This window comes from Gouania willdenowi, chromosome 11 (assembly GCF_900634775.1).
Source record: "Gouania willdenowi chromosome 11, fGouWil2.1, whole genome shotgun sequence".
In the NCBI taxonomy this organism is placed as follows: domain Eukaryota; kingdom Metazoa; phylum Chordata; class Actinopteri; order Blenniiformes; family Gobiesocidae; genus Gouania; species Gouania willdenowi.
In genome coordinates, this window is record NC_041054.1 from 17,966,083 (window position 1) to 17,990,895 (window position 24,813).

At 36.8% G+C, this 24,813-nt stretch overlaps 1 protein-coding gene across 1 annotated transcript in view; it reads right to left on the minus strand.

Annotated features, from left to right (window-relative positions):
* The window catches only part of csmd2 (CUB and Sushi multiple domains 2), a 340,353-nt gene that overhangs the window by 132,006 nt on the left and 183,534 nt on the right, over positions 1–24,813 (minus strand). Inside the window, exons 11-17 of the mRNA XM_028460920.1 lie at positions 18,663–18,766; positions 16,566–16,678; positions 11,149–11,331; positions 9,301–9,491; positions 6,984–7,119; positions 3,766–3,960; positions 1,290–1,428 (exon numbers count right to left, since the gene is read on the minus strand). Coding sequence (XP_028316721.1) covers positions 1,290–1,428; positions 3,766–3,960; positions 6,984–7,119; positions 9,301–9,491; positions 11,149–11,331; positions 16,566–16,678; positions 18,663–18,766 — 1,061 coding nt within the window. The remainder of the gene's footprint in view (positions 1–1,289; positions 1,429–3,765; positions 3,961–6,983; positions 7,120–9,300; positions 9,492–11,148; positions 11,332–16,565; positions 16,679–18,662; positions 18,767–24,813) is intronic.

Consider the following 24,813-nt stretch of genomic DNA (forward strand, 5'->3'; position numbering starts at 1 on the left):
ACTTTCTAAGAAATTTACATTATTGAACAAACCTAATATTAATTGGCCACCTTATGTTGTTTATTATTTTCTACTATATTACTTATTGTATCTTTTATTTACCCTCCTCCAGCCATAAATGCATACGAACCTAGACCGCTCTGCCGCTCCCTGGTCCAGAAACTTTCATTTCTTACCGGTATTAACTTTTTATTTAAGCAAAAACAAATATACAGATGTATTCACTCGCTCCCACACACATCACATCTGTCCTACTTTTCCCGCTACCCCTGAACTTCGTTTTTTGTACAGTGGCTGTGCCAGTTTGATCATCCATACTACATGATTTTACTTCCGACAGACTATTTCACTGAACTAATCTGTGCCAGCTTGCTGAAATATCCACACATGGAGAAAAATACGGTACTTACAGTACATATATCTAATGTCTGGGTGCATTTTTGGGTGATCATTTAAGAGACTAGAAGGCAGTGCTTAAAAAAAAAACACCAAAATATTTTTGTTTTTTCTTAAAAAAAAAAAAGTGACTAATTATGACGGCGTATTAGGGCCATGTTAAAATTAAATAAAACATTGTAATATTATATAGTCGTAATATTTGCTGAATAAAGTTGTAATTTTATCAGAATGAAGTCGTATCTTAATAAAATCATAATTTTATGAGAATGAAGTCAATATTTCAAGACTAAAGTCATAACATTTCAATAATTAGGTTGTACATTTATGAGAATAAAGTCGTATCTTAATAAAATCATAATCTTTTGAGAACAAAGTTATAACATTTTAAGACTAAAGTCATATTATTTTGATAATTAAGTTGTAATTTTATGAGATTAAAGTCATAATAATTCAAGACTAAAGTCATAATAATTCAAGACTAAAGTCATCATAATTTGATAATCAAGTCGTAATACTTTGAGAATGTTATGGAGAATGTGGAGAATTTAGAAAAAAAAAAATATATAAATATATATCAATATATATTATTTTTTTGAACGATAAATGGGATCAAATTGACACCAAGAATAATAGGAGGGTTAATCTCAAAATATTACGACTTCATTTTTATAAAATTACTACTTCTGTTGCTACCTTCAAGAATAGAAAAAAAAAAAAAAAAAACAGAAAAGTGGTAGTAAAATTTGAGGAAAATTCCAATAAAGGTGTAACAATTGTGTTAATATATATATATATATATATATATATATATATATATATATATATATATATATATATATATATATATATATTTAAAAAAAAAAGGCCCAGTTATTATTTGGGTGACTCACTTGTCAAAGATAATCTTAATGGGATAGCCTGGAGGGGCCTCGATGATCCATTCACAGTTAAGGGCCTCCTTGTAGAGCTCGGGCCAACCAGGAGAGAGAATGATCCCACTGGGAGCCTTCAGATCACCCCCACATGGTGCTGAAAAATTGGAAAGAAGTGAGCAGGAAAGAAAGAACAGACAGACTGAATTATGCATGTCATTCCCCAGCTGATGTATGACAATGCCCATAAATGATCTCATGTATCAGCTGAAGCTCATCCCATCTCTTTTACTGCCGGGGTCCATCTAACGTAGATTGCTGACAGCTCAATTCAAGGTGAACCGTTTCTCCCGGGAACGCGACCCGTCACTGCTCATGAAGTCATGTGCGGCACAAAAAAACCTATCAACACACGTGTGTATCATGCCTTAGTAAAGAGATGATTAGAATGTATAATCAAATAGAGCATGCTGTCCTTTCCATCCAGAGTTGAGGACGTCATGTCTTTGATCGGTTGTGTTAAAACACTTCCGCCCTCGGATCTCTTACAGCTCACTTTGCCATGCGTCTTTTTAACTGCCTATCCTTAACCAGAACACACAGGCACAGTGGAGGGCTTCATTACAGAGCCGGCTCCTTGCTCGCTTTCAAGTGGAATGATTTAATCAGTCGACTCAGCATACTGAAGGACATCCATAAAACGCGTTCCGTTACAAACGGAGAGGTATGATAGATGGTCTCGGGGGAATACAAAGCTGCTCTAGCGCACTGAAAGGGGTGGACATGTTTTAATAATCGTGTCTTCCTTTTTTGTGTCTTACAGAGAGTAAACCTGATTAGGCTCCTCAAAATTCTCATTGTGTGTACACTTGGAGTACTCGCCCCCAGTGTCCAAAACCCACTCCTGGCCTTATACGGTATAAGGAGGCTTTATGAGTTCTCTCAGGCTCACAGGGATTAATCTGAAATAGGTGCACCATACGTGTGAGGAACTCCAACTTAACCAAGTATTTGTTTAATACAGAAGCTACTTATTCATTTCTTAGAAATGTATAAAACATTTTAATTGGGTTCCAGCTCAACATTTCCAATCTTTCCAAATTTTATTCATAAATGACAGTTTTGAGCATTTTTGGCCCCTGGTCTTCTTTTTGTTTCACTGAATGAAATGCATGCTTGGTTGGATTTAAGTCAACTAGTACAGTGCCCGTCGGAAGTCATATAGTGGGGGATTAAGTAAAGTTGTCAATTATGTGTATTTTTGTACCTTTCTGTTGTGTTTTTTGTGAATTTTTTGTATAATTATTGTTTTTTGTTGCCATTGTAGTGTGATTCTGGATTCATTTTGTGAATTTTTGTATCTTTTTTGATGTAGTTTTGTGCATTTTTGTTCTCATCTTACTGTATTTTTTGTATAATTATTTAGTTTTGTGTACTTTGAGTCATTTTCATGTTTTTGTTGTCGTTTGGTGCACGCACGCAGACTTTATTGGCTTTATAGATATCTATAGAATTTTTTATAGAATCGGAATTTAAAGCCAAAACCCAAAAGCATTCTAAGATTTTAAAGGTCTTTCTTAGGTTCAAGTATAAGAACGTTTCTCAGAATCATTTCATTACATTTAAAGAACAATATAACTTTTTAATTGAGATTTGTTTTTTTGATTGGGTTGCATTACATTGATCTTTTCTCAACGTACTGCAAGTTTGAAAAGATTATATTGAAATTATTAGGTCTGTTTTTCTACAACTAATTGTTCGGTTAAAAAAAAAAAAAAAAGAAAAAACTGTTAAGTTTGTCTATTTGTTATCAAGACTTATAAATAATAGAGAAAAAGATGTGATGTGATGAGTGTCAAGGCTTGTGGAATTTGTAGCTTTCTCCATCATTAAAGGGATTCTCCTTTGCTTTTACAAATGTAGCCTAAAAAATGGGACTACTTTACCTTTTTAAAGTCTGAATCTTCAAATCATGTGATTGATGATGTCACTATTGGAGTGATGCATTCAGCCTCCCTTTTAAATCATTTAGTAGATTTTTCCGTTAAAATGCCAATTTGTCCTGCTTTTGGTTGCTCTAAATACTTGAGAAAAATTAAAAATGTTGATGTAAACCACTTTTGTTTAGAAAAAAGAGGATAGAAACAGTTAATAATAATCAGTGGCCGCAGGGTTTTGTAGTAGACAATGAAGCAGAGAAGAAGAGCTCTTATAAGGGACGTTTACTCTCCCTTAAACAGTGCGTAGCTATTGCCCTGATTGTTAAAGTTAGCAAGTTATCACATGCCGTTAAACACACACACACCCTGAGGATAGAACTCCTTTTTGGAGAGAGTTCTTCAACAGTTGCTAATGAGGATACTCGCTAATCTTCTAAAAAGGATATTTCAAAGGTTTTAGCTAGGCCACATTTGTAAAAACAGTGGATGATCCCTTTAACTCCACACTATAGTTAGTAGTTAGTGTTAGTTATGATTTCAAACCATTTTCTTACCCTCACAACGAGGGACAGCGTTGTCCCACACCACGTTGCCATCCTTGAGGATGCAGGAGATGGTTTGTGAGCCGTGGGTTTTGACAAATCCTTCTTCACACAGGAATGAGATGGAGCTGCCCAGCTGAAGGCTCTCACCAAAGCGTTTCCCATTGACTGGGACCCCAGGGTCGGGGCACTCGTTGTGGCGAAATGCTTATGGAGAGAGGCAGAGAGGAGAAGACGTTAGAGTGGAGAGCCTGAGATGGCAGCGTACAGTAAAGATACTGGTTTCTATACATGTCCATACTCTAAAACAGGGGGGTACGTGTACTCCGAAGGGAACGCAATGGCACTACTGGGGGTACTCAAGAGAGAGAAAGTGGAAAACCAACAAATGAAAACATATGGTGTTGTATAATGTTTATTTTTTAGTGAAAAATGATAATCATAATAAAGATGTTTTGTCCCACACCAGGTGGGAACTGACAGGAAATAATAAAAACTATAGAAATAAATCAATTTAATCCACTTTTTTTAACAAAATAACATTCTATAAAATGTGTGTTACCGCTCATTTATTACATCATTATGCTCTATCGTTATTTTTTCATAGTATTCTGAGCAAAATGTAACGTATGTCAGAGAAAGGGGTACGTGGAAAGTTTGACAACCACTGCTTTAAAATACAAAAAAAAAAAAAAGGAATGCAATTAATTTTGATATTAGATTTTGAAAGCCTGAATCCCAATTACATTGATACTGTAGGAAGCAAACACCAGTGAAAAACAACTTCATCACATGTATATTCATTCCCTCACAGCCCTAAAGCAATTACAGCATCTAGCAATTAGAAATTTGCTTGACTTCGTATTAAATAATGATTCCAATCCACATCATTACATTTCATCCAACCACAACATGTTTTGGATCTCAAACTACCACCTGTCATTGACATTGACACTGTCTTTCTCCTCCTGCCTCTGACTCTTGTGAGCACAAGCCGGTTGGTGACACGTGTAGCCGGCGTTGATGAATCCTTGCTTTTGTATCCATTGCCCCCCAAACTGAGTGCCAGCTACACCTCATCCGTCACAAACCTCTCATTTGTTAACACTCCAGAAATTGCCTCCATATACGTTGGCATGTCCCTAATTAGTACGAATGATGGCAGTCGCGTGTTCAGCCTGGTGATCCCTGAACAAAAAATAAAAACAAAAGAACTATCCTGGAGTTTGAAGACACTGTTTTCAGGTACTAGCAGTCATCTTCAATTAGCATCTGCAAATAGTCATCCACCATGCTGTGGTGGGTATTTATTTATTCATCCATCTTGCTAATTAGCGCATTAGCCACCATGTGTTTTCCACATTGCAGCTTTTAAAAGGCCACTGGTTTATGTTGATTTGTCTGCAAAGCGACAAAGCAGAAGCTAAAAAAGCTCTTTGGGTAGATCTAAAGCACAGTTACACTATAAATCTGAGAGCTGATCATGACGATCTACACTGCAAGTACAAGTGGCTGTGATTAAATTACAATATTTGAAGTTTAAAGGGTGATTTGTGTAACTATATACAGATGACTTCTGACTCTTCTTTACAGTGGCCACAGAACAAACCTATGCAAGCAGTTTGATTATATATATTTAAACTTTGTATCCAGGGAAGGTAATACAAAATAAACTAAACACTTTGGAATAAAAAACCTTTTAACAAGACTATGGAGAAGATAAACTGTAATATTAAGCATTTAAATACAAGCTCTTGATAATATTTAGTCTACTTTATTCTGACATGTCAAGAAAAGAGATGAAATGTGCTTTATTTTCCTCACAGTACAAAATACCTAACAATTATGGTATACCTGATCTCAGTTTGATGATGTTTAATTCATTTATTTACACATTTGTCTGTAACCGTTTATCCTGTAATGCAGAGGTGGGCAACTTTCATCAGAGCAAAAATGTCAGCATTCAGAATAATTAACAATCTATCCGAGCATTAATATAGGAAAAAAACAAAAGGTTTTTAGAGTACCTTTGTGTGTTTTTATTTCATTGTGTTTGTTTATTATGTGCATTTCCGTTGTCCTTTTGTGTATTTTTCCTGTAAAAATGTTCTTTTTTGGAATCATTTGTGTGTATTTTTGTTGTCATTATGTGTGTTTGTAGTACTGTGGATTTGCTGAGTCAGTCTTTTGTGGCAATTTTCTTGTCTTTTTGTTTACTTTTGTTGTCATTTTCTATAATTTTGCATGTTTTTGAGTTATTTCGTGTATTTCTGTTGTCGTTTTGTATATTTTTGTAGTAGTTGTGTCTTTTCTTGTCTTTTACTGGATTTTTCTGTAATGTATGAATTTTTTTTTGTATATTTTAGTGTATTCTTGCTGTTATTTTGGGTATTTTAATGTCATTTTGCATTTAACATGGGGGATACATATACTGTATTTAGACCAAAAGCAGCATGTGACCCTCGGGCCACCACCTGCCTATGTCTGCTGTAATGGGTCATAAGGCACAGTATAACTTGGCCAATTTAACACCTAATCCTAAAACGTTGACAAACATGAATTTAATACCATTTAATATATAAAGAATATTAATATTTGAAAGTTGAAATAAAACAATGTTAAGCAGCATTTAATGGAAAAAAAAATACACTATCATATAAACTTGCAGTTTATGTGATAAAGCATCTAGAATCTCAATATTGTGATGCAATCTCTTTTATTTATCTCCATCATTAGGAAAAATCTCATAACAATGCCTTATTTCACTATGAGATAGTATTGTGGCATAGCCAGGAATAGATTTTCTGCACTGAATTCCTTATTTATAGATGTAAAAGAATGTAAAATTCAGGCCTGCAGCACAATAGTGTGTACGCAAAGAATGCAATAATCCTGTTGCCAAGCCCTAGTGGTACAGTATATCCATGAAAAGGGGTTTAGAGCTTCCCGCATCCAGTGTGTAGTACATCAGGCACTAAAAACCCATGTGGATTTTACTCAGAAGTCAGCAGCTATACCAGGAACAGAATATAATGAGCACTGCAGCAATGTATCTGTCAAGTAAGGATGCTCTCTTTGTTTGGGGGCTTCATTTAGATGTTAAGGTTTTATCTCGACAAAGAAGACGGGAGCTTTGTCATCAATCTAGTCCACTGTCTGAGGAGTTTTCTGGTTGTTGCACAACTGGCTTAAAACATGAACCTTCAACAGTCTTAATATTGAATTCTTACTTGTAAATGTGATGTTAAAGCCTCTCTCTGTGTAGGTGTGGTCGGTCAGAAACTCCAAGCGTGCGACATGGGCACTCGTCGTTATGGGTGGAGGTAGAACGTCACCTGAGAAGGTTCCAAGGATGGGAGACTCCGCCTGATGGCAAAAGATTTAGATTTTCTGATGTGATTAAAGGTTCAACAAGAGGATAAACTATTTGTCACTAATTGGCCACGGTTATGTGATATTTTTTGATTCTGAATTAATTATTCTGAATTAAATAATTCTGAAATCGGTATTCTGCTTCATGTTTACAAGGACAAAGTAATTCCGAATTGAGGTTTACATGGAAAACAGGTTTATTCGCCTTTATTCAATTCCTCTTTATGTCTGGGGGTTGGGATGGGCTTTTGATTGATTATACTTTAATAATCCTGGAAGGGAAATTAATTTAGTTTCAGTTACATCCCGACCAAGAAACATGAAAAGACAATCACATATAACATGGGGGGACAGCACCTGGAGAACTGTGGAGCAGCCAGCAGCAGGGCGGCACTCTGTTTCTCAGATCAGAAATATAGAACAATGGGTAAGAAGAAGAGGTTAAAAAAAAGGCAAAACCAAACAAGGCACTTGTAGATCAGAGGCGGAGTTTGGGATTATGAAAAAACTCCTCAGCAAACATTGCGACAAAAAACAAAACATTCAATTCAATGCAACAGCACGTTAGCACCAGGGGGATGGGTCTTTTGGATGAATAGTTTGCAGGTCAGCCACAGGGTGGCGCTGCCCTCATGGCCTTGCCTCCTGCTGCCATCTGCAGGGAAGGAGGAGGAGTTGGGGCCAGAGGAGACGCTGAAAACAGGGGACAGGGGGCGAAAGTGACGCATCACGTCTATTGGGGTAAAAAAGACAACAAACCTTTCATTTTCAGCTACAACATAGAAGACCACACAGGAGAACTGTTTTCACTTTTATTTTGATTGTAGCTTTTAAGCAGCAGCTCAACTATAACATATGGTTTCACTTTCGTCAGCAGAAGGAGGAGAAGGGAGGTAGACGACGGTACTTTGGCTAATCAAAGCAAGTGGTTAATGCAATGGCTGCCATACCTTTACTATACAGGATTTTGAGTGGAAGGAGAACTTTCGGATGACATTTTTGAAGCTACGTGTCCTGGTGCACGGCTTCATGTCCCCCAATGAAGCCTATTTTCTTTGCTGATGTACGTGTGTCGGTGGGGATGTCCACACGTTTATGCTTCTGTCCATCCATGTCGTCAGCAGCGCGTCATTGCGACAGAACGAGCACGCACAAAACGACCAAAATTAACTTAAAGCGGAATTAAATGTCTACAAAATTGAGGAACTATTCCATTCAGAATTAAAATCAGAATAAACCAGGCACATAATTTGGATCTCAGTTTAATTCGGAATGGTAATTTTCATTCATTTTCTTTAACTAACCTTGTAAACATTTAATTCCGAATGAAAATGGGATTCCAAATTAAACTTTGCATGCTCGGCCAGTCGCGATAAAGCACTGGTGACGACATAATCCAAGATTTATTTAATAAGAGCCTCATAAGACATGGATATAATGAAAAGAGTGGATGGACTTTACTGCGCTTTATTTACTGGCTATTAGTTTTTATCTCCTTCTCAGTTGAACAAAGTGAAACAGTGTGTTATTGTTGAGCTGCTGCTTCAAAACTACAATCACAGTAAAAGTGAAAACAGTTATGTAGTCTTCTATGTTGTAGTCGAAAATAAAAGGTTTAACGGGATATGTCATGTTTGCCCCCTGTCCAATCAGAACCCTTGCCAACCCCCAAATCTAAAGCTGAATAAACCTGTTTTTCATGTAAACCTCAATTCGGGATTATTATTTCCATGTAAACACAAAGCAGAACACTTTCATTCTGAATAATTTCATTGAGAATAATTCATTCGGAATGACAAAACATCATGTAACCGTGGCCAATGACAGGTTAAGAGACATAGTAAAATAAAAACAAAAAAATAGCTCACTGATAATTCTAGGCAGTGGCTATCCGTACGGTTGCCGTACCAATATTCCGACATTCTATCCGTACGCAGCGCCCCTATTTAGCCAGTTTAGGTCACGTGATAGGTCAGTCATTGGTCAGAGTAGGTCACGTGGCTAAGACTGAACCTTATCTTAAACCTAACCCCAAAAATTGTTGCGATATTGGGTTATAACCTAATCCTAACCCTAAGACGCTACGTACGTGTACTTCGGTAAACGTACTAATAGCACCAGGGGGTTGTCCGTACGGCAACCGTACAAATAAGCACTTTCATAATTCTACACAACCTTTCCTCCATCTTTGATGGAGAGGAAGTCGAACTGTTTCTCCATGCTGAGGTCGTTGAAGGCCAGATTGATTCGGCTGTCCGGGTTGGTGATGATGAGCCACACACAGTGCATATTGTTTCCATACTCCTGAGGGTAGTTGGGAGACAGCAGCACCCCAGATGGTGTCGTAAAGTTGAAGAAACACGAAACTATTGGAGTCATAAAGAGACACAGAGAGAATGTGAGAGAAGAGGAAACATATCAAAAAGAAACGCACATAAAAACTGATTCTTGCTTGGGTAGAAGAAAACAAAACAAATTGTCTTTGCCGTTTTCTGATGAGAAAATATGATGTGATTCATTTCATTGAATCAGTGGAAATTTGAAAGGATTCACACAGAGTGAATAGATTAAAGTAATGACATAAAAAAAAAAAATGAATAAAAGCATTCTCACCATTAAAAGCATGCACATTCTGACAGCAAAAAAAGGGTCTTTGTGTCTCCGAGGAACAAAGGCAAAGAATTCCATCTACTCTTTGAATAATAAGCCTAAGAGGTGGTATATTGGGGTCGTCTTCTGATCTAGAGTTTGGGGATTCGATCCCAAGGCTATACCTGTCTGCTTGCTGAAGTGTCCTTGGGCAAGACCCTGAACCCTAGGTTGGTCTCATGGAAGACTAACGCCTTGGGTATGTTAATGGGGGGGTGAATGTGGCTGGTATTTTGAAGTGCCTTAGGACTTTTTTTGGTGGTAATTAAAGCACTATATGAAATAGGTATGTAAACCATTTTACCATTTACCAATTCACTGGAGACAGAACTAAATAAGCATTGGCTTTAGGCATTGACCTTTTATCTGACAGGAACAAGTAAAAAGAGGTAAAAAGAAAAACGCAGTACATGCAGCAATTGAATAAATGTTTGAAAACGGGGCAAAAATCATAAATTAAATAGTTAAGATTAAAAAAAAAAATGAAATCTTATTTTTAAATGCAATCTTCTATTAAAAAAAAATTAATGTGAAAAAAATTAAGAAAAAAAATTGAACACAATTGTGCACAAACAAATTATGTCACCCAAATATTGCCAGCTTTCAACATACAAAGAAGCATATATCTTCAATGTAAAAATACTTCAGTAAATAAAATAACTGTATAAAAAGGTCAATTAAAACAAGGCTTCATTTGGCCCCTGTTGACCCAAAGGAAATTTATCCAACAGCTTAAGAGTTATTTGTTTCTTCTTTTAATGTTATTTGAAAGAATCAAAGTTGATAAGAGGCACAAAAAGACATCAATATTTGTATTTCAAGTAATAGTGAGTGTTTTGTCTACGTAAAAATAAAGTCTTAAATGGAATAAACTAAGATTGCCAAAAAGATGTTTGGTAACTGAATTAAAAAAAAGCCAAATTCAACAACCGTCATCCCTCTCACATTAGATGAAGCCACATTTCACCATGTTCCCACTGTTGTGTAATCAAATTGGATTCTCTGACAAAGTACCAAGAAGTTTATCTCGATATTGCAGCCTTTGTCTTGGCAATGATCTTGTCAATAATACGCCAGTGGGTATTATCTGCATCATGGTCAGCTATCCCTCCACCCCATTTCTTCATTTGTTACTCTGTTTGTCTTTTATGGCATTAATTACTAAGTAATCTTTCAAATAAGCCAAAATTCTCAGCCTCTGCGAAACAAACAGAGGATAAGCTGTTCATTAATGATGCAGCCTGCCACACCTTCATCTGCAAACGCATACAAAGTACTATAATAATGCCCCCAAGTGAGATGAGTCATGCTCAGGCGTGTGTGCGCATGTGGTGTTGGCCAATTTACACCAACGCAGCTCAATCAGAAACTCACAAACGCAGCTGGGTTTCTTTGCAGACCACTGGTTGTTCTTCTGGCAGGTGATGTTCTTCTTTCCAACCAGCTCAAAGGCAGGCAAACACTCAAAGTACAGTTTGTCCCCGTGACGAAAACCCGTCCCCTCTCTTTTGCCGTAGGCAGGGATTCCTGGATCACCACAACTGCCCTGGTCAATTTCTGTGAAGGAACACAATAACCCATTGAACAAGGAGACAAAACTCAGCCTTAATGGTTCAAGGACGAAAAAAGGGTACAACAATCTTATTCACTATTACAGTGTATTTTAAATAAGGTGCAAGTTCACAACAACATTTTTTGTCACATAAATTAATAAAAATATTTGTAACTTAATCACGCTTTATCAGTCAAAGAGCCATTTGGACCCCTTCCAAAAGAAAAGACAGCATTAGCATTAAAATTAAGATAAAACTTTTTTATTGTTTTGTTTTTTTTACTTTTGTGCTGTATATAAACAAACTATAGTGTGTTGCATTTATTAAATCAGTTAACTGCTACAGAGAAAAAATAGGACTCTGGTTTAAAGGTCATCTTTAAATAAATTACTAAATGTCCAATTGAGTTCTTGTATTTAAAGGCACACTGAGTATCTTTTGTTCACTAGGGACACTAAAACTGTAACTTTCACGTCAAGCACTGCAGCACTGTCGCAAAAATCAACAGTCAGTCGGGCCAGCCTCCTTTGTCTTTTGATTGTGAATGCAAACGGTAGTTGACCTGTAACTTCGGGAAAAGGATTGGCTCTACGGGCTGGGTCAGTCAGGCTGGGCTCGCTCCGCGTCTGGAGCAGCAGCCGCTGTCGCTCTCCTCTCTCCACCGATGGAGGTTCGGCGCTTGGCCCTCCTCGCCATGTTGGTGCGCTCCCCCCCACTCCCTGGCCTCGCTGCCGTCGTCAGCCCCCTTCGCCGGGGTTTGGTGCAGCGGCCGGGGTCGGGGAGGACAGGCTACCTGGCGTGCGCGGGGTGGTGTCAGGTGCCGGGCGGAAGGCGGGTCGGCAGAGGGGGCCGGGTCTCGGCGACGTCTTCTTAGCCTCCTCAGAAGCAGTTTTAAACTTTTTTGCTTGCCTCGGCAATGACCAGGAGTCAAACAGCCGGGAAAAATACGAGCAAAAGCTTTAGCTCCATGAGTATATCTGAGCCTGTGGTCACGTGACTGCCATAAAGTGATACGTTCTCCAGGCATTCTCCCGGTCACATGACCTGGCCAAAGACGGTCCGTCTCTCCAAACTTACATGGGTAGTATTTCAAGAGGGAAGCCGCGCTCGGAGCAGTGATACCGTCAAGCGCTGTATATTGGCCTGAGGAATCATTTAAACTAACTCATCGAGGTCAACTCTTTAGGTGAAAAAGTCAGTGATGTGCCTTTACGAACAAAAAGACGAACTTCAGTTTTATGGTCACTTAGCGAAATTTTGTGGGTTTGAACCCTGCGAGGGGAATTTCTTTAAAATTGTATGACACCTACTCGAGCTTGAGTTTAAAAAAGCAGTCAAAGCTCCTTCATGGGGTATGGCCGGGGTAACCCCCAAAAGGTGATTAAGTGAGGTTTAGGTTTAATGAACAGAGTTCGAGTCCTGCCCGATATTGATTCCTCTCCAAGTTAAAGTCTGAATCCTCCTTGATGAATAAATACACACACCTTTTGGAGATGATTCGGTAGGTATTGTGGATAGTCGTATCTAGAAAACTTTTTGCCGACTTCTAAACTTGGCGGGGGTTTGCGCTGTCTCAGTGCTCTTGTTTCTATTACTAATTTGTGGCCACACATTGTATTCATTTAATTTACAATGTCATCATGTCTGGGGCTCTGTACAAAATAGTCCAGCTCAAGGTCTGACACAGGTGCAATTCACCAGATCGGGGTCGGACAGTTATTTGGCACAGTGCTGCTTAGATATTGGTGCACACGTCCCAAAACAAGGACTCTTCATTTGACCTGCAAAGATGTGATTTTCCAAGATGAATCAAAGCATAGTTTTATTATGTAGGCAGTGTATGGCTGCTATACTTAAGGATAGACAGACGTCTCAACCTTTCCAAAACAACTCTTGATGATTTAGTCTCAGCCCTTACAGCGTGCAATTTATTATTCAACTCAGGGTAGATCAAATGAGTTTCAAAACACTAAGCCATGATCCTACACATTAGAAAATATTCAAATGTGTAAGATAAGAGCTTGCAGGGGATCAACAGTCTGAGAGTGTTTGGTTTCTTTCCAATTTATTTTTGCAGCTTCGTGAATTATCTTGGGTGTTTGTGTCTGTAAAAAGATCTGCAATTTCCCTGCAAAAAAATATGCCCTCATTTTAGATATACTGAACATAAAATTCTATTTTTACGGAGAAAAAAAATAAAATCATATTTGATAATATTGAGATAACATCTGGCTGTGCAATGGGTGAAACACTATTTGCTTTTAATAAATAAACCTTTTCTGAAGTCAGAAATACTGCACCTTATATTTAATAATACAAGCAAAATAATAACTAAAAATAATTAGATGTTGTTGAAAAACTTAAATTTACCACAAGGTAAATATCATGAGTTGGTTGGATATGCAGGCATAATCAAGTATTTTGTTTCCTACTTAATCTTGACTGAACAAGAACGTGTACACTGCAAGTATTTGTTCCTTTGGCAAAGATGTAGTTAGGAGTCAATGAAATGGTACTCAAGGGGTTTCAGTGTAGCCAACATTAAGGGGGTTTGCAAGCTTATTTATATAGCTTTTTTTAATCAGGTTCAATCAGCTTAGACAGATTTAATATCACATTAAAGTCTTGGCCAGAAGGTTCATATTTAGTTTAAATATCACCTATCAGACAAACTAGCTTCATCATGCAGTAAAATCAACATCATTTTACTCCCATCTCATCGGGCAAACAGTGTCACTATAATGTCTGTCACTACACGCACTGTTCCATCTCTATGCCTTTATGTTTCTCACACCTTCTGTCCACACGCTAAATATTCCATTTCCTGTATGACACTCATCCTTCTGCAAGTAAGTTGCTGAAGTGAGCAATTTTCAACTGAAACGTGCCAAAGGCAAACGTTCGCATTGACACTTAAGATCCACTTTTTTTTTCTTATTCTTCCGACCATAATTTGACCTGGAACTACTCTGCCAACTCTTAACCGATCTACGCCATTCAAATATCAAAATGTTCCCATGTTTAGTGGTAATGCTGCTTTGTAACTTGTAAAATGCTAACACTTTTACTTTCAATGAGGTTTTATGCTTTTATTGTAAACTGCTATATCTCAATCAATATTTAACTCAAATACGCAATTGTAGCTCCACAATGTTGCTCACTGTCTAATCTGCAATTAAATGCACGTTATAGAGGTTGTACTCTGACAAAAATACATTTGTATTATTTTTTTTAATTGACCCTGTTTGTCATGCTGCATGTAAATATTTACACCATTCAAAGGTCAAAATGTTCTGCTGCTTAGTGACAATGATGATATCTAACTTGTAAAATGCCAACTCTTACTTTTAATGTAATTTAAGGTTTTAAGCCAATTAGACTGCTTTTGCAAGCCTGAGAGTGCTTGATTAGGTCTGCTAGAGTGTGACAGCTGTTGCTCATGAACTTTGAGAAAAACTGCTGGTAAAGCTTTATTTCTGCAGCTACGTCCACAATTTATAGTTTAAGATGTTGCTACAATCTTCTTCTTTCTTATAATTATACATTTAGTAGGAATGCTTAGCGTTCATTCCTTACTTTGCTTTTACATATCAGACTTGTACCCTGATACTACTACGGCTAGCTTTAGCTCAGTGTGATCAGAGACTGCTTATACTTTCCATCGAGTAATCGTCAAGGGGAACCTGGTTCAAATCTTGCCCTGCCTTTCACTCTATATAACTGTTTGTTAAATCCTCGGGGACTGAGCATAATGCTGTTAGATCCTTGTGAGCAGTAGTGTCTACAAATATCTGTGCTTTTGGTAATGTGTACAAACTTGTGTTCATTGACAACAAACACATACAGCCAAAAGAGTTGGCAATCCTTTTTATGCATTCCCACTTGCATTGTCGCGGCAATGCACATTTGTCTAGTTACCTTTATTTTCTTAGTTTACTTTCCTACATTTTTACAATGCACAAATTTAATTATCATAGTATTAATAAATTATCACTTCAGTTACTCACTTTTATTTATCATATGTGAGGTTAAAGATTGTAGATGCAGATGCATCCTATTAAGGCATCTGCATGAGGGAAACACTGAGTGTGAATTAGATCGTCCATCCGGGAAATGATGGCGAGGCCTAATACAATTTAAAACGGCACGGGGGTGAAACTGGGTATGAATCCATATTCAGCCCTAATGATGATCATCATTGAGAACACATATTTAAAGCTCACTGCTGTTTGAATGTATGGCTGTAGTGAGGCTGCCTCATTCACAAATATAACAAAATAATGTTGCATGTAAGTCACCTAAAATGAAGATGGTGAGAGCTACTTTTAAGGGAAGCCTGTGTGGAAAAATAATGGGAACAATAATGCAAATACATGTAATACATCCAAATAAAATGTGAATGACCCAACTACAATTAAAGACAACATGATATATGCACACTTGTTCTTAAAAAAACCAGTAAAGAAATGTAAATCAGAACAAAAAAACTGCATAACAGAAACAAATTGAAGGATCCAAGTGTTTCAATGAATTCCTGCTTTTGCTTGGGTTGAAATCTGACCGTTTGTATGATTGCCATTGACAATATACACCAAAAGCGAGTAAAAATGATGGCCACTTTTGTGTCTGCAGTTACACTTAATGATCAAGCTTAAATTACAAGTAATTCAAAATGCAAATTAGGTTCTGGGTACTCCAATCTGTGAGGTGAAGTGGTTCAAAGAGCTTCATTCCCTTCATTAAGTCAAACTCATTGTTTCAATTACACTTTGGTTACGCAAGTTGCTCCACTTTTCTCTGTTATTTTTACTGATGGAATAAGAAGCAATCACAGACATGTCTTAATGACATCATCAGCTTTCATTATGGACTTGTTTGAGGATAATATTTAAAACATTAAGGTTAAGGTTTTCAGACTGGATGCCATTTTTTATTAAAAATTGTAGACAATAACAGAAAAAAAGAGGAAGTTCTTCATAAAGTCAACAGCAAAGGCTAAAGCTAGGAGTTAGCTTGGCAAGGGATACCCAAAGGAAGCTTCTGTAAAGTTTTTTTTCTCCCTATATTCATGTTGTTACTGCATTCATAGCAGTTTTAAATACATTATGAACACAAAAGTAGACAGAATTTGTCATTTTTTTCCCTTTTTTTTTTTAAACATACATTTTACAAGATCATAAAAATAATCATCTTACACCCATTCAATAAAACAAACCAAAATGTGTTTTGCATCCTTACCTTCATAAGACACCTTAAAGCCCAGCGATCCACTGGTATCATCTGTTTTGAAGTTGAGCCACATCTGGTTACTTGTGCTCACCACAAGGTCTGGAGTTGTTGTGCCTGACAAGCTACAAAAACATATATATTTAAAATCAATAAAAAAAAAATAAAAAAAAAAATAAATAAAAAAATCAGTGCATTTTACAACCAACACATATATGCTAATGATAAAATAATATTATTATTAAAGTAAGTCATTGTATATGTAAGATTAAAACCGTTACTTTAAATATTAATTGTGTTTTGGTTGAAATAACTAAAAACTAATAAAAAAAATAAATAAAAATAATTGAATTTCTCACATCTAAGGGTATCATCTTAAAATTATTCTAGTCCATTTTTGGGCCACTATAAGACACGGTTTATAGTAATACAGAATATAGGTTACATAATGTATAATGAGATGGTAATTAAAGATATGTGGGACCAAGAAGGTTTAAATTGAAGGCAAAATCTGTCATTATCATTGAATTAATGAATTCTATTTGAAGAACAATTATCCTCAAACTAATTACCTAAGTAGAATAGCTGTGTAATTGAATACAGTTTCTAATTTCAAAGACAGAACAAGAAGAATGGTGGTGGTGTTTGAATAAGTCAGGCTTTTTGTTCTCTCCAACATCCTTTTAGGTTTCCGTAAACTCTGATATGCACATGGGAGAGAAGATAACATTTGTGTTTCATCAGAGAAAGTATTCATTTCAGGTTACACAAATACTCTACCTTTCTTGTCGGGTTTTGTAAATCTGTTTCACCAAGCTCACCACAAAGCTGTTCTCCACTGGCAAACAGTGACTGTGTCTCATTGTGTGAGCATAAAGCAACACTGAAAAGATAGGATGCTAATCTTACTCTAATATTGCTACATGTAGCTGTGCTGCCTGTGACCAAACAGAAGCAAAAAAACAAAAAAAAAAAAAAAAACAGATTACTACCACCTGGGCCATGTGGCTACTTCACAATTCTCTTAAAATTATAGCTCTGAACCAGGGGTGGACTGGCCATCTGGCATACCGGGCATCGTCCCGATGGGCCGTCAATCCGAAGAGAGCTGGTTCGCTACTTTTTTTTTTTTTGATGATTGAGTGGAGGCAAACATGGTAATGGTCCAAAAGTGGCAAAAAACGTGGCGAGAAAAGAGTGTAAAGTGATTCAAATGGGCCAAAAGCAGTCCAGAGTGGCCAAAAAATGGGCAAATGAAGAGAAACCCGGTGGTAACTAAAATGTGCAAAATGTGGCAATCAATAGTGAAAAAGGGCAAAAATGCCAAAGCTAGCTTATTTGGACGATAAATGGCCAAGATTTTTTTGGTGGAAAAAAGTGTCCAAATTAGTTTGCAAAATTGACAAAAAATAGTTTTATTTTAGTCCCAGTCCACCCCTGCCCTGAGACAAATAGTGCTGATAGCTGCAATATACAGTACTTTTCAACCATAAAATTGTTCTCAAGATATGTGCTACAGAGTTGTAACTACATGTGCTTGAGTGATGCAACAAATATGTCAATAGTGTATAAGGAAATCCTTATTAGAACAGATTGGGTCATTTTCATCTATATTGTAGCAAAGTTTGATAAACACAAAGCGTCTCACATCAGTTATCATTTCCTCCACAATTGTCTCCACTCCCCCGCCCCATTTCCCATCCTGTCAAAAGCAGTCTGGCATAAAATTTGATCCATAAAATATTTATTAAGGTGGTAAATTCCAGCACAATTAATAACAACATCCGGTGAATTGTTATGGAGCATCTGCTAGCGTAAACTTCATTAAGGCGCATCAATATGCAGTTTGCAACGCTGCATATTTCATTGTTTTTTTATCGTGAAAGAGAGATGATTGATAATGTGGTGTGACATGTATTTTTTATGCACCACTGGAACATTGTGTGGTGATGAAAGTAAAAAAAGAAGAAATGCTTGGGAAGAGGCGACTGATGGGCGGGTAGGGATACATGGAAATCTGTAGAAGCAGGTGTTGCAATGGGAGGGAGTGGGAGAACGACTAGACAAAGTAGTACGGCAAGAAAGTTGAAGGTTACAAGAGTCACTCACACGTGGAAAACGGTCTTCTGATCCCCGACCACGTCGCCGTCTCCAACAGTCAGGGTGTCGTAACCCCGCTCCAGGTCAAAATCCTCAAATGTCAGCTTGATCACCTGGACCACAACAGAAGACATTGTCCAGACGAATGTAGATGACAGATGCTGGAATACTTGTGAAGTCAGGTGTAGGGGAAGAGATCTCTCCCCATCTGTGACCCCCCCCATCTCTCTGTCCATCAACACTTCATCCATCAACCACCCCTGGTTCACTTCACCCGACACATCAATGGAACTTTACTCCTTTATCCTCATTAACTTCCTGCCAGGGTTGGGATCAATTATAACTGTAATCATATATATATACAACTGTAATTTGAAAAAAAAAAATGATTGTCATAATCATAATGAAATTATAATTGAGTTTACATAATTGACTTTGCAAGTATAATTCTAGTTCTATGTACAGTTCTACACATATGTAGATCAAATATTTTTCATATCAAGCTTTCCCACATTTTACCATTTGAAAATAATTAAATCGAGGGCTATTTCGACAAAAAATACTCAGATGGCCACATCAAAAATATTAAAACTATATTAAAAATATTATATTTTCATTGATTGGAGAAGCCTAACAAGGTAACCAATAGATAAAAAATAAATTTGATATTTGACTTTAGTGTATTTTAGTGATTTACAGTTAATTTCCCATTCTCATAAGAGATGCAAACAGAAAGCTAACACAAGAGAAACAATAACTTTTACTAGGTGATTTATTTCAGGCTCAGCAATCGTGATGCATTTTTTTAATTAATTTAACTCTAGTAATTGAGATTGTAATTGTAATTGACTTTCAGTGGATGAAAAATAATTGTAATTTAATTGTGACTGGAAAAAAATGTTGGTTACTGTAATCATAATTGAACTGTAATTTAACATGGGTAATTGAAAACAAAATTGTAACTAAAAAATGTAATTGACCCTAACTCTGCTTTCTACCATCTGTTTAACCCTCATATGATCCTCAAATATTACTAACATTTGCCTCCAGAAAATTAGTTTTTAGAAAATTGTTGATCAACTCTTTGTGTAAGGTGCTTTGTTTATTTGTTGAATACATAATTTGCACATTAATAATGAAACATTGACCTGTCCATTGACCTCTCGCGCCACCATTAGGCCAAACTTATGAATTAGAAATCATTTATCTTGAATAGTTTCCATCCAAATATTCTCAAATTTACTGACAACATTAATGACCACAAGAGTATGAACCCTATTGGTTGTGGTGATGATGTCACCTTTCCTGCTGTTTATCTAATTTTGGGTGCACAGAATTGATGATTGTGACTCCCCCTTTCCTCTCATACACACTAATTTAATTACTTTTAGAACACATTTGGGGATATTCACTATAATGTTTCACTGACTGCCACTCTTTTGTTATCCAGGCTTGGGAATGGCAGTGGCAAAGTTCAGTTTTTGATTGTTTGTTTTTGTTTTCTTGTTGATGATTTATTTATTTGTTTGATTTGGAAAAAATGGCTGCCATGCAAGCTTTTATAGGTTTGCTCCTCCCTTAATTTGCATGAACTAACAATGTCCTTGGGAGAATACCCCGCCGTCTACAGAGTGGGAAATATCAGTTCTACTTTGGCTTCCATTTCATGTATCAAAACAAAAGTATCAATTCAGCACCTGCAGAGGGGTATTCCATAAAGCGGGTTATGTTCAAACTCTGAGTATGTTCAGGCTCAAATAAGGGAAACTCTGAGTATCCCATTTTTAAACGCGAGGTATTTTCTTCTCTGAGTAAGTTACCATGGCAACATTGACCGTGAACTAAACATGGTCACTGGCAGGTTTTATCGAAGAAACCCTGGGTTTCTACCTGGCTTTGCCCGCCTGAACACTTTAATGTACCTTGACACTCTTCTGTGAAACACATTAGTAACTTCTATGGTGGCGCAGTGAATTATGACATTTTTTGGACGTTGAGATGACTCAGGCGACAATATTACATTAAAGATCAATATAAATGACGCGATATCAAGCGGCAGTCACTGTCTTTATAGCCAGTGTAACGGGAGGGCTCTCTACGCAGCCATCCTATGCTGCTGCCACATTTTATTCATATTATTAAACGCTCGTCACGTCACTGAAGCGATAAAGTCATGAAGCAACCAAAAAGTGCGACTGATCACGGGTGATTTAATCCACTATAGTCAGTGTGAACGCACCTTTAGAACAGGCTCATATTCCTCAAACACCTGCTTATTTCACCCATCAAGGTGAATAAATCACTCTCTTCCAGGTGGTTACCATGGTATATCGTGTAACCTTCGATCCATTGATGATGGCTTTTTAATCACATGTAAGTAACCCAAGGTTTACATACCCAGGGTTGATTGACCCACTTCCTACCAGCTGTAATGGAATCCGATACCCAGAGTTTCCCAATGCTTGATATGTTGACCCAGAGTTTATGGATAGACTCAGAGTTTGTTAACCCTCCTTTATGGAATACCTCTCAGGTGTAGTGATTTAAGGTCCCACAGCTAAAACAGCTTGGGGTCAAATTGACACCAGAGGTATGTGCATTATGTATTTAGCACATTGGAAAAATATCATCATGATAATTGAATGTCTAATTTAATTATTGCTAACCATCAAATTAGGAAATGTTATGAAATATGAAGCAAAAGAAAAAAAGTCGACTGCTATTTTTTGAATGATGAACATTAAATGGGGTCAAATTGACCCCAAGGATAATAGGAGGGTTAAACTATCCATTTTGATTCTAATTGCATCACAAAAATCTATTGTGGTCTCTAAGCACCTGGTGGGGTCACTAAATACCTGTCCTGAATACAGGGATAATACAAGATGATTCTACAAAAGACAAACAAAACTAAATGTTATAAAACATTAATAAATTATGTCTAAAGTGATGTTAAGGGACGAACCTCTCATAAACAACAAAAACATAACAAGAACTGTTTTCCACTTTGGTAGAACTGATTTTGGCCACATCCCTAATGTTTTCAGAGGGCTAAAAGAGTGGGGCTTGATGAAAAATCTTATATAAATGCAAATTGTATTCTGTCGTTTGTTGAAAGCAGAGGCTAATGAAAATTGCCAAGGTGGAGAGAAAAGATTGATGATGGGAAGGCAAAATAGGTCTGATGGGTCAATAAATAGATTCTTACTGGAAAACTCATCTCCCTGCTTTTGTCCAACAATTGAGGAACAAAGTGCTCAAAGAGGTTAAAAAAAAAAAAAAAAAACAGATAAGCTCCAACATTAAAAACATTTTTTTAAAAAAACACTATTCATTATTGTAGCTAAATTAAACTACTTTCACATTACACACCTGGGACCTCTTTTTCTGTCTTTTTTGTTTGACTAAGTATTACAAACTAATCTTCATTTTTCAAAAAAGTTTTATGTTTGAAACCAGAAATGTTAACGTTTCCATTGCCCTACTTATTTATCCAACTCACACAGACCTGACTAAAAGTGCAGAAACAAATAATAGCCTTGACCCACAGAAACAAAGAATAGACCAATTACCTGGAAAATGAACTAAATTGGATTGCAAAACCAACAGAAGCAAAAAAAAAAAAACAAAGAAAGAAAAAAGGCATACTGCACTATCCAATAAACTACCAAATAAAGTAAAATACCCATGGAAAACACAATAATCATTCAAACAGGATTCACCAACCAAAAAATTTAAACCAAATCACAGAATCAAACAGACAAACTCCACAAACTCCACATCTTGGCAGTTTGTGGTGTTCTAACTGTGGAAAATGCAATAATTCCACGAACAACTGTACCATATGTTTTTTTAATGATGGAATATTTTCTATTTTAGTACCTGGATGCGTTAATCATTCTGCACATGAACAACTGGCTTGTACTGTACATGACCCCTGGTGAAATTAGCCTTTTTTTCTCCTCTTCAGCGTTTTACGCAGGTTGGCATCTGTTACGATGCATTACGTCCACTCTTTTATTACTCTTAGTAGCATGGTGGAGCTAAAGTCTGTGGGCTTACACTGCTTAGCTTTTCAAACTAAGCTAGCTTGTGGGGCAACGTAATATTGTTTTGTTCAAGGTGATTTTATAACATGTCTTCAGGTTCTGCAACCTTTGAGACAAACTCAAATCTCCATTCTAAATGTAATACCTGTGCAGAAGCGTAAACTGTAATAGTAAATAAAATAATGCCCTGGAAAATGGAACTATTGCAAATACATCACTTGACGTTACAGGTGGTGTGCTCAAAGTTGTTTGATAAACAGACGTAGTGAAGTTGGGTATATTCAGGTATTATATGCTACGTTCTATGTAGATCAATTTGATAACGGTAATTTTCAAAATGGTCCTTGCACAGTTTCTGTTGTTAAAACGGGTGGTGATTGACCTTTCGCAAAACCCCGCCCACAAACAGTCATTGTCCAATCATATATCCGAGCAACCATTACTATGTAAACAAGGTCCGTCATGCACAATGGTGAGGCGGTGTTCTCGTGTCTTGTGCAAGTCGGATACCTTGAGGTACCCCAAGAGTTTGGCTGGGAGAGTCATGTTCTTTCCGTTGCCAAAGCCGAAAACACAACTGGAGCGATGTCTACAATTTCAGGGATGTGTGTGTCAGTATGCACATATGTGTAGCATGGGAGATGTGTATGATTTTAACGTTATCGCATCTCATGTATATGTTCAGAAAAATGACAATAAAGCTTAAATAAGGTGACAACTATACATTCACGTACCCAGTGAAATGGGGTCAATGACGAAATTTGGAGTATACAGTTATTAGCAACTATCATATTACTATATTACTATCAAATAAGGGTGTATATTGCCTGGCATCTAGCGATACGATTCATATCCCGATACATAGGTCATATATATATATATATATATATATAGATATATCCCAATATTAAAGTATAAGGCAATTTTTTTTTTTTTTTTTTTTATATATATGACTTAAACAACTAATCTGTAGATGTGTCCACCTTCATGAGAACATTATGTTTGAAATATATTTTATTGGCATATTTTACACTCAAAACAGTGGCTTTAACATGCCATGAGCCAACAACTTAAAATAAAAAAATAACATACAATCTGCCTGTGGCTTTTAAACCAACTTCGACTTTAGTGCAACTCATTTGAGGTATAAGCCTAAAACAACAAATAAATGCAGAAAGTTAATACTTTCTTTTTAGATTTTTTGAAAAAAAAAAAAAAAAAAAAAATGATATGGATGCATTTTGAATTGATACGAGAATCGCGCATAATATCGCGATATATCGCCAAAGATTTTTTCAACACCCCTACTATCAATAATTCAGTCGACATCCTCCTGAAGCATACAAGTCTCCCAATCTATATTAACAGGCTCTGTTAGCACTTAGCAGCATTAATAGCTGCTATTTTATTAGCTTTGGGTCACCTGTAGGTTCAGCTAGCTACAGCTAACGTAACAGTTTGTTTTATTAAAATCCCCATTAGCTATGGTGACGCTCTTATATCTAAAGGAGGATACGAACAATATAATAAAATTTACCCTGCAGTGCAGAAGCATGACTGATCAGGTATGTTTTCGCTTTGATAGTTGGAACGTCCCCTTCGTTGTTTATTTTTAATATGTTGAATATATCCGTTCACAGTATATTGTAACCCCTTTAGCCTGAATCTGGAGGATATTGCACAGGTATTGCTCCAAAAAGAGTCACTAACACGCACAGGTAGACTTCTCCCAGAACATGACGGTCATCCCAAAAGTAAATGGGGGCGGGGCTTTTGAGAAAGGTCAATTCCACATTTCTATGCATGTGCAGTGTAATGATAAACATATCTCAAATGCTAACACTAAACGTTATACCTTTGAGGTTTTTCCAATATCTGAAAGATAATTTTGATATTTTATTAACACAGACCGTAACCCGATGCTGACGGATATGTACTTGAAAGATGGGAAACTAAAAACAGCTGCCTTTGGGATCTTCGGGGCATAGTGATGGGGCACCACTTGACAAAACCTACATTAGTCATGATGTCATGCAGTTGGATTTAGTCAGCTGGAACTCCTGTCATTTCTCACCCTCATCCCTTGGTAGTTCCGCCTGAGTCTCCTGCCT